Source organism: Nerophis ophidion, linkage group LG02 (genome assembly GCF_033978795.1).
Source record: "Nerophis ophidion isolate RoL-2023_Sa linkage group LG02, RoL_Noph_v1.0, whole genome shotgun sequence".
NCBI classification, from domain to species: Eukaryota; Metazoa; Chordata; class Actinopteri; order Syngnathiformes; family Syngnathidae; genus Nerophis; species Nerophis ophidion.
This window is the reverse complement of record NC_084612.1, coordinates 37,574,309-37,584,788: the sequence shown is the minus strand read 5'-3', so window position 1 is coordinate 37,584,788 and position 10,480 is coordinate 37,574,309. Positions and strand designations below refer to the sequence as shown.

General features: G+C 37.4%; 1 protein-coding gene and 1 long non-coding RNA gene across 7 annotated transcripts in view; one reads left to right on the top strand and one right to left on the bottom strand.

The window, feature by feature from the left end:
• Positions 1–181: 181 nt before the first annotated feature.
• dennd5a (DENN/MADD domain containing 5A) overlaps positions 182–10,480 on the bottom strand; it is a 92,383-nt gene continuing 82,084 nt past the window's right edge. For all 6 annotated transcript variants that reach the window (XM_061883067.1, XM_061883059.1, XM_061883092.1 and 3 more), the window contains 6 exons: positions 6,646–6,764; positions 6,382–6,563; positions 5,973–6,055; positions 2,179–2,302; positions 1,917–2,085; positions 182–1,625 (listed from right to left, as the gene is read on the bottom strand). In XM_061883067.1, coding sequence (XP_061739051.1) covers positions 1,442–1,625; positions 1,917–2,085; positions 2,179–2,302; positions 5,973–6,055; positions 6,382–6,563; positions 6,646–6,764 — 861 coding nt within the window. In that variant the 3' untranslated portion in view covers positions 182–1,441. The remainder of the gene's footprint in view (positions 1,626–1,916; positions 2,086–2,178; positions 2,303–5,972; positions 6,056–6,381; positions 6,564–6,645; positions 6,765–10,480) is intronic.
• On the top strand, positions 4,620–10,014 carry LOC133540514 (uncharacterized). The gene is made up of 2 exons (XR_009803655.1): positions 4,620–4,658; positions 5,947–10,014. It is a non-coding gene; the product is annotated as an uncharacterized LOC133540514 (long non-coding RNA).

Here is a 10,480-nt window from a genome sequence, read left to right as displayed (position 1 = left end):
GCATTAAAAACCGCTACAAACAAAATATTTAAAATCACTGCTAAAAAATGGTCATTTTTCGTGTATTATTTTTAGTAATTATTTAACCTCGGGTTAAATAATTTCAAAAATGTATACTTTTCTAAAATATGCTATATTCATACGAAATCTAAACTAAATGAATTTAGAAAACAAAACAAAGTGCATTACAGATGTTTTATTCTTTATATATTTTACACTGTACAAGGTATCTTACTTAGTAAACACTACATTATACAGCTATGCCAATAAATGTACAACTGTTTTGGAAAACAAAAATATATATCTTGCAAGATGCTTATGTATGAGTTCATTCCAGACACTATTGGCACAGAAAACAAAGTCCTTCAATTATCAAATATCTTTCTCTGCGCAGTCAAGTTCATTGTGAGAGATATGGCCTAAAGTGACCTTGATAAAGGCTTTACAGGGTGTAGGCGGGTGTGGGGTTGGGGCGGGGAGTTATTTCTGCTTTAGAAAATGCATAGCAAGAAACCGTAACAAAATGAGATGGGGTACAATAAAAGTACTAATTTTGGCTCCCAATTTAGATGGCTACAGCAGACAAGCATCCTTTATCTCAAGTAGTCGACATACATTCTCTCCCAAGACAGTGACAGGAGTACAAAGGCTTGGATGATGGTTCAGGGAGGGCTGGAGGGAAGTATTTACATCAAGGCTGTCGTTTCTAACTTATTTAAACATAAAGCTGGACCACACATCTCTTGTGGAATTGGAGGTGAAGAAATAACATTATTTTGTATCCCCTCAGAGATATTTTCCATTTTGGGGAACTGTCAGTATCATGCAAGAAGAACACTTTTTCCTGGTACAAAGGTATTTCACATATAAGATCTGCATACATTTCATAAGAAAAAGCTGTAATGTAAACAACTTTTGAATTCCTTTGTAAATTCCAGAGTTCAATTCTCCCTTCCTGTCATATACATACTTATAAAGCATACATCTACATTTGCTTTAAACTCTGCATTATGACATTAGAATCTGAGTTGACAACAGAGCAAGCAACTTGACGAAGTTTACAAAATAATACTGTTTTTCTCTGACAAAATATATTAACTGTTCTGAACCTCCACATCCCTTTAAATATAGCCATAGTCAGCAGTTTACTTAAACAATGAAAATATTTAGCTTTCGATAAAACATAGCACAAGAGGGTCATTGTCAATAATGTGGAAAAAAAACATGGTGGATAATAGAAAACATGTTCAAAATATGACCACATCATTGAGGATAAAAACAACATATTTTAAAAGGCTCATTGCACTTAATACAGTATATGGCAAATATAACAGTATCTTGAACATAAGCCAAATATGTTGTCTGTAAAGAGTCTTTTCCTGCATATAAAAGGTTCACTTTTAATTGGTACGGCTATGCTCATCTGTGGAGATGGTTTGGTTTAGATGCCGACACCTTTGATGAGCGATGCTTCCAGGGTGATGTTGAACTCCTGCAGAGTCTGGAGCACTCGGATTAGAGAGTTGACCAGTGAGCGGTCCTTGATCAGTGCGGCCTCCTCGTACATCTGAGCAGTGATTGGACAGTCTGCCAGCAGCGCGATCCAGTGATGCAGCAAGTGATCCCTAAGAGTAACAACAAAAGTAGTAGAGTGAATGCACCTGTATGTCTATCATTTAAGTACCATTTTCAAAAATGAAGCATGAACGCTATTATCTTTGATAAAACATTGTAGAGTCATTAAAATATGTAGTAATGCTGTTAGGATTCTGAAGTACTACTAAAGTTATAACCAGGATCAGAGCATTTTATCAGGCATTATTTTTTTTAGTAAGAGCGTTATAACGGTGCTTTGCTTTGTTTGTCAGAAGGGGAACCCTTTTCAATTGAACTACAAACAGATGTTTCCTGCTTACCTTGCACCCAGACAAATGAGCATCTGAAACTTTCCATCCTTGCCAATGTTTCGCGATGTGTTGTTGATTGCACGCATGAAGCGGCAGAAGTGGCATACTCTGCTTTGCCAATTTTCATCCGGATTCACCTCCCGCTGCTCAGCGCTTTCAAAGTACACTTGTGCCTTTTCTGTTGCGTATCATTAAAAGAAAGTTAATGCTTTGATGATTTAAAATAAATAACTCAAATGTTATTTTTTTTAAAAGGCATGGTGGCTCTTACCCAAGAAGTCCCAGATGAAGACATTTTTAAAAAGTCGAGGTGATTTGAAACCGTGCTGGAACACCTGCTCCAGAGCCCAGACGAGACCAAACTCCCCACAGAGCAGAAGAGTCAAACTGCCTCTCTGTGAAGAGAAACAACAGATCCGATTTTAACAAAACATTCAAAAAACATTTTTAATAAAACATCTATCATAATCCCAATTAACAACTTAAAGGTACATTTTGCAGTGGGCTCCAAATAAAAAGTTTTGAAACCAACAAAAAAAACACAAGTAATGGCTCCCAACATTTTAGTGGTACTTCAAAATTAACAACATTTTAAAAACAGTAATACTGAAATCCTTTGCTGTCAATGTTATTGTTTGTAAACATAGCTAGTATTGGGACAGTGACAGACAGATTTTTTTATGATCTTGCCTTTACAGTGTACACCATCACAATGGAAAAGAAATAAATCAACAATAATAATAAATTAGTCGACATGTAATTGAAGTGCAGACCTTAAATTTTAATTTAAAAGCTGTAACAAAAATGAACCATTCAGAAAAGCTACAAGTACAATATTGGATTGAGTGTATCCAAACACACTGAATATACTGTATAAGCACTATTTTAACACTTTAATGAAAACAATTTGCTGTAGATTAAAGCATCATTACATCATATGTAATAAACATGATACATGATACATGCTACAATTATGTCAGTTGAATTACTGAAAATGAAATGGATATTGTTTACATAAATGTACTTGTAGCAGTAATTCTTAAATGGTAAATGTAATATATTTGTCAAACCTTTTAAACCAAACCTGTAACTCCACATTTTAATCACATACGGATTTGTTTATTGATTTATTTAAAATCCATTGTAGTTCTGTAATGACGTGTATACTGTTACTGCAAAGTTTACAACAACAACATTGATAGCAAAAGACAAAAATGTTGTGGTTAAATTTACAGTACCACTCAAATGTTTGCACATACTTACCTACTGCTATAATTTAAGTGTTTTAACACTATTTATTGGGGATGTAATGATACAAAAATGTGACATCAATGTAATTGTAACCAAAATGATCAAGGTTATCGATATTATTGCAGTAACGTTGAATATGCTCAAAAAGTATTTATATATACACACTGAAATCTTTTGACCAAGTACTTTCTGTTTAAAATAACTAAAACAAATAAAGACACTGTTATAAAACCTACTATATTGCTTGTTGTGTATTTCACTGAGTGTTTTAGTTTTCATTAATTTTAATGGCTGAGCTTTTATTGTTTGAAATATTGGTGAAATAGGTCAATGTCTTTTGTTTCCATGTTAGCTTTTAAGTAGCAAGCTCAGTCTGTGAATTTATTAGAGTTCAGTTTCGTTAATAATAATTTAAAACGGTAAAAGTAACTGTTTAGAGTTTTACAGCAGTTATCATATTCACCATTTAAATGCTTGGTTTTGTCCGGCCCATCGGACGCCGAATGTCTCTGAAAGTGTATTGAAAGTGGGCTTAGCATTTGCTGCTCTGGATGCTGAACTGAATCCCTTTTTGATTGACAACAAAATGAGCGAATCAGCGATCTTGAAATATAAACCACTGCCAGAGCATTTTTCAAGTCTCATTCCGTTGTTCCTAGTTGATTTAGCAGTTTTAACAATCCTTTAAGTAATGCGTGCCTTATCAAATATATAAATATTTTTTAATCTCTTATTGGAAACTGTCCTGGTATTCAGAGAGTTGCTGAAATTGAGCTTCTCCTACTTGAAAGACTAGCAGCCGCCACTGGTCTATACATTTGTCACAATTAAATACTTTGTAAAACTTGTCATTCAGCCAAACTAAAATGACTCGCGGTTATGGCTCTCAATCACAGATGTCTTTCGTAAACATGTATGTTCGTTGTGCATGCATATTGAACCGGTAAGTGAAATCCTACACCTTTTCAAACATTGCTTTTCTAATAACGTTATCCTTTTGATGTGTGCGTGTGTACTAGTGGGGCCTAGCTCATATGGTCCGAACAGGAAGCAAGCAGGTTAAAATGCTTGCACCCATGAATTGATTTACATGGACCCCCACTTAAACAAGTTGAAAAACGTATTCACGTGTTACCATTTAGTGGTCAATTGTACGGAATGTGTACTGAACTGTGCAATCTACTAATAAAAGTTTCAATCAATTTCAATCAATCCTATCCGCTGCATCTGATTCTTTGTGGACGGGGGGTTCCGAGGCTTTTTAAAAATGTTTTATTATTATTTATTTATTTACTTTTTGGACATTGGGGTCTGGTGTAGCCGTCGGAGCCTGCTTGCCTCTAAGGCTTCGGCATCCCAAGCTGCTGCGTTCGGATGCCGGTGAGGGCCTGCTGGGTCGAGTGTGTCGTGTGGCATGCTGCTGGTGTAGTAGCGTGTCTGTGAGCTCCTCCTTTCTTTCTTTTTTTTTTTTTTCCTTCTCTCAGGGTGAGGCTCCGCCGGGTAAGTTGCTGAATGTTCCATCTCCTATTTGTTACATTTATGTATTGTTGCATTTAAAACAATTGTAATGTTGATACAGTTAACTATTCATATTTGTCATTAGCAATAGTGGTATTTTATTGCTCCATTTGTAGTGCAATAATGTTCATTGTCATTTCCGTGGTATTACTATCTACTTCACTAACTGCTTATTTTGCTTTAAATTTGCATATCATATTTGCTGATGTTGTTGTTACTTTTGTTTTTGTTGTTGGTTTCTCTTTGTTTTGTCCCCGCAATTTCCCCCTCTGTCTTCTTTTTATCCACTCATGGTCCGGTCCGGCTGCGCCGAACAATAAATATATCAATTTAATAAAGTCAAATACAAAACAGGCAACAAGAGAAGTATCCCACACTTTTCTTTTGCAAAGCAATTATTTACAGCAGATATGGGCATCTACATCAACTATATGATTTGCCTGAGTGGTAAAAAAATAATCCAAAAAACCCTCCCAAAACCCATAGCACTTTACATTGTACTTCACATTCACACATACTTTCCCACACTGATGGCGGAAGCTGCCATGTCAGGAAGGAGCTAACCACGCCCCATCAGAAAAAGCTGGAACCGAAACTGAAACCCTCAAGTTGCAGGCACAGCCGGTCTAACATTTGCACCACATGTTGGTCAGTCCACACAGAAGTATTGAGCAAAGGCTGTGAATACTTATCACGTACATGTATTGTTTTACTTTGGATACACTTGTTAAATGAATAAACTTTTAACAATTTCATTATGAGGTATTGTCCGTAGAATTTTGTAGAAAAAAAAGAATTTATTCCATTTTGGAAGGCTGTAAAATAATATGTGGAAAAAGTGAAGCGCTAAATACTCTCCAGATTCACTGTAATTTGACACTACTGTGCAAAAATACAAAAGACACAGCATGTTCACAGTATGGTAATGATAATAATAACGATTACATTTAGTATTGAATAACAATTATTCTAATACACAAAGCGGGCTTCACGGTGGCAGAGGGGTTAGTGCGTCTGCCTCACAATACGAAGGTCCTGAGTAGTCCTGGAATAAGCGGTAGAAAATGGATGGATGGATGGATGGATAATACACAAAGCATATTATTTGGTATCATTCTGCGTCAGTCAAATCATACGCGGGTTTAAAAAAGCCAATATTTAAACTTCTTAATTTTTTTCAACAATCTGAATAAGATCACTTAACGGCTCAGGATAGAAATTGTTGTCGACGTCTCAAAGCTTTATAATGAATAATAGAATGACATTACAGGGCCTGTCTAGACAACCGTGTCTCACCTCCTTTTCCGGTTTGTGGAAGTGCTTCACGATTCCATTGATGGCCTCGCCCACCCCCTCCTGGATCTGACCGGTGTTTAACTCTGCATGAGGGAAAAGTGCACAGTACTGATGACTGGCTGACAAAATCACAAAAAAGGCATTTGATCTTTTGGTTCCCTCATTACAGCAAAAACATTTAACAGATCGCAAATGTAGGATTTCAACAACTTGAAATTCGACTGCAAAAAACAAAAATGGTGCACAAGTTGAAAAAAAAATCCAAAACTGAATAAATTGGATTAAACAAAGACCAGCTCTTCTTTGTTTTTCAGGTTTTTTTATTCAAATGATAAACAAATTAAATTGTTGGCAGTTTGATGGATGTTTTGCTTCTGTTCATTGAGCCGTGTTCATTTCTGTTGCTTACTTGGCTTGCTGTTTGGTGAGATGGTAACAAATCTCCTCATCATCCCTGGCGACTGCTGCATTGGCGGTGTGCGACACATCCTTTCATCGTTCTCTGTGCTGGGTGTCATCAGTTCTCCTACCAGGATCCTCTCCAGGCTGCCGTCATCCACACCCTTCCCAAGCCACCGGCCACATGGAAACCTAACCGTCAAAAATATTTATATTAGTTTTCTAATTTAGGTCAAAGCCATGTGATTTTTTTTGACGGAACAAGTGCACTTGCTTGTATGTGTGCCCTGTGATCTCGTTGCGGACCATGACACACTCCACCAACCATTTAGCGTAGAGACCTGTGTTATCGTGGCCGAGCTGCACTGTGGTCAGCTTACCAAGGTTCTGGCACTGCAAAAGAATGAGCATATACAATTCATTCTGTGAACCATGGCATATAGAGAATTTGATTTATTATTAAAAAAAAAAAATCTTCCAACTTCAATTTAGACAAATTCTTCATGCCATCAACATGGAGGCAACCGCCAAGATGATCAACATTGACAGTATACAGTGCATCCGGAAAGTATTCACAGCGCTTCACTTATACCACATTTTGTTATGTTACAGCCTTATTCCAAAATGGAATACATTAATTTTTGTCCTTAAAGTTAGACACAAAATACTCTATAATGACCATGTGAAATTTTAATTTTTTTTATTTAGCAAATAAAAAAAAAAATTAATAAATAAAAAAAAATATATCAAATGTACATAAATATTCATAGCCTTTGCTCAATACTTTGTTGATGCACCTTTGGCAGCAATTACAGCCTCAAGCCTTTTTGAATACGATTACACAAGCTAGGCACACCTATCTTTGGGCAGTTTTCATCCATGATGTCTCAGTACATTTTAGGGCTGGACGATATATCGATATACTCGATATATCGCGGGTTCGTCTCTGTGCGATATAGAAAATGACTATATCGTGATATTCGAGTACCGTATTTTTCGGACTATAAGTCACAGCTTTTTTCATAGTTTGGCCATGGGTGCGACTTATACTCAAGAGCGACTTATGTGTGAAATTCTTAACACATAACCGTAAAATATCAAATCATATTATTTAGCTCATTCACGTAAGAGACTAGACGTATAAGATTTCATCTGATTTATCGATTAGGAGTGACAGATTGTTTGGTAAACGTATAGCATGTTCTATATAGTAGTTATTTGAATGACTCTTACCATAATATGTTACGTTAACATACCAGGCACCCTCTCAGTTGGTTATTTAAGCGTCATATAACGTACACTTATTCAGCCTGTTGTTCACTATTCTTTATTAATTTCAAATTGCCTTTCAAATGTCTATTCTTGGTGTTGGGTTTTATCAAATAAATTTCCCCCAAAAATGCAAGTTAAACTCCAGTGCGACTGATATATGCTTTTTTCCTTCTTTATTATGCATTTTCGGCAGGTGCGACTTATACTCCGGAGCGACTTATACTCCGAAAAATACGGTATATGTTCTCACGCAGTTGCTTTTAGCTGCGGGCATTACACTATATGCGTTTCCCACTCTTTCTTGTCTCCCCTTCTCACAGAGACGTAAACAAACGCACCTTCTTACACACGTCACATACTACCACGTGTGCAACGTCACACGCTCCCACGGAGCAGACAAGTAACGACATGATAACATTAGCTGCGATGCTAACAGTGAGGTGCGGGTGGTAAAACGAGAGAGAAGGTGCGACTCTGGTAACAAATGGAGGAACAATTAATTCCCAAGAAAAACAGCAAGGGATCAATCGTCCGGCGGTGGTTTGGCTTAATGCGGGAATATATTCAACATTTATGCGGCAAAAGCGTTGCTACCAAAAGTAGCACCTACTGCTAATGTAGCATCATTTGAAAAGTCACCCGCTAGAGAATGAGGAGTGCTTAAAACTCTGCATCAACATCTCCCGCATGTGCCACACCAAAAAAATTCCGATGCAACTATTTCCACATCAACACCGTTTATAAAAAAAAAAAGGTCAACAACTGAAGAAGATAACCCCCGCAGGAACTTATTATGCAGCTCATTTTTATTTCAATCAATCAATAAATCAATGTTTATTTTTATAGCCCTAAATCACAAGTGACTCAAAGGGCTGCACAAACCGAAACGACATCCTCGGTACAGAGTCCACATAAGGGCATGGAAAAACTCACACCCAGTGGGACGTCGGTGACAGTGTTAATGATGACTATGAGAAACTAACTTTTTAACATTTATTGAAATATCTTGTGTGATACGCACTAAAGTGCACTTTCTTGGTTTTTAACTATTGTAGTGGCGTTCTGTACAAAAAGTGCACTTCATTTTAGTGTTATTTTGATATGTCATCTTGGTGACGTCATTCACAAAAGTGCACTTATAGCTTGGTTTAAAATGTCTCTGACAATCTTGCACTTTCTGTTTTGAAATGACATGTATGCTTGTGCCACTGCTTAATAACTGTTTAATAAAATACAGTTTTGGTCAATTGACTTAGTTGTGACTTCCCTCTCGGCACAAAAGTTTAAAATGAGCATATATTATAATGCAGTATGAAGAAGAATGTTTAAATGTAGACACATAGAATCATTATACTGCTATGATTATATGCATCAAGTGTTAATTCAAGGCTAAGGCAAAATATCGAGATATATATCGTGCATCGTGACATGGCCTAAAAATATCAACATATTAATAAAAGGCCATATCGCCCAGCCCTAGTACATTTCGGCATTCATCGTAGTCTTAGGTAAGTGACTAAGAACCGGATGGTCACTCTGTCAGAGGTCCAGCATTCCTCTCTTGAGTGAGGAGAACCTTCCAGAAGGACAACCATAACTGCAGCAATTCACCAATCTGGCCTGACTGGTATAGTGGCCATATGGAAGCTTTTCCTTCGTAAAAAGTTTGCCAAAATGCAGCTGAAATACTCTCCAACCATAGTCTGGTCTGATGGGACAAAGACCGAACTCTGTATACATTGTCAGTGTGTTCAACTTCATTTTCCCTCGCTTTATTTCCGTGGAGTCTCGGTGCGCATTTAAGTGCTGGTGTTGTTCTATTGTTGTTGTTGTTATTGTTGTATTTGCTGTTGTTGTTTTGGTCTCTCTGTCTAATCCCCCTCTTATCCCCACAATTTCCCCCTCTGTCTTCTTTTTTTTCTCTTTCTATCCACTCCTGCTCCGGCCCGGCAGCGCCAAATGATAATATAAATACATTTAATAAAGTCAAATTCAAATAAGGCAACAAGAGAAGTATCCTACACTTCTCTTTTGTAAAGTAAATCTGAACAGCCGATATGGGCATCTACATCAACTATATGATTTGCCTGAGAAGCTGGACAGGACAAAAAATAAATAAATAAATAAAAATAAATAAATAAAAAGAGCGCACTGCTGTTTTTAGATGGCGATAGGTGTGGACAATATTGGAGACGGACGCATTTGTCTCACACTAAAAGTATACAGCGAAAACTATTTGATGTTGCTTTTATTTTCTCAATTCAGTGTCCATCAGATGTGACTGAGAGTTAATGACGTGAGGAAACATGCAGCAGGCGACGTGTTGGAAAACGTTACCTTACCTGGTTTATAAAGTCTTTAATTTGTTTACTGGGAGGCTCACTTGTCCTTTATTTAATTGCATACTGTATCAGTGTTCAAATAAAAAATACTTGCTATAACGTTTTGTCATCAAATTGAACGCAGGCTGTGAAAATTGTGTATTCGATGTGTGAGGTGGGCTTCACGGTGGAAGAGGGGTTAGTGCGTCTGCCTCACAATACGAAGGTCCTGCAGTCCTGGGTTCAATCCCAGGCTCGGGATCTTTCTCCCCGTGAATGCATGGGTTCCCTCTGGGTACTCCGGCTTCCTTCCACTTCCAAAGACATGCACCTTGGGATAGGTTGATTGGCAACACTAAATTGGCCCTAGTGTGTGAATGTGAGTGTGAATGTTGTCTGTCTGTCTGTCTGTCTGTCTGTGTTGGCCCTGCGATGAGGTGGCGACTTGTCCAGGGTGTACGCCGCCTTCCGCCCGATTTTAGCTGAGATAGGCGCCAGCACCCTCTGCGGCCCCCA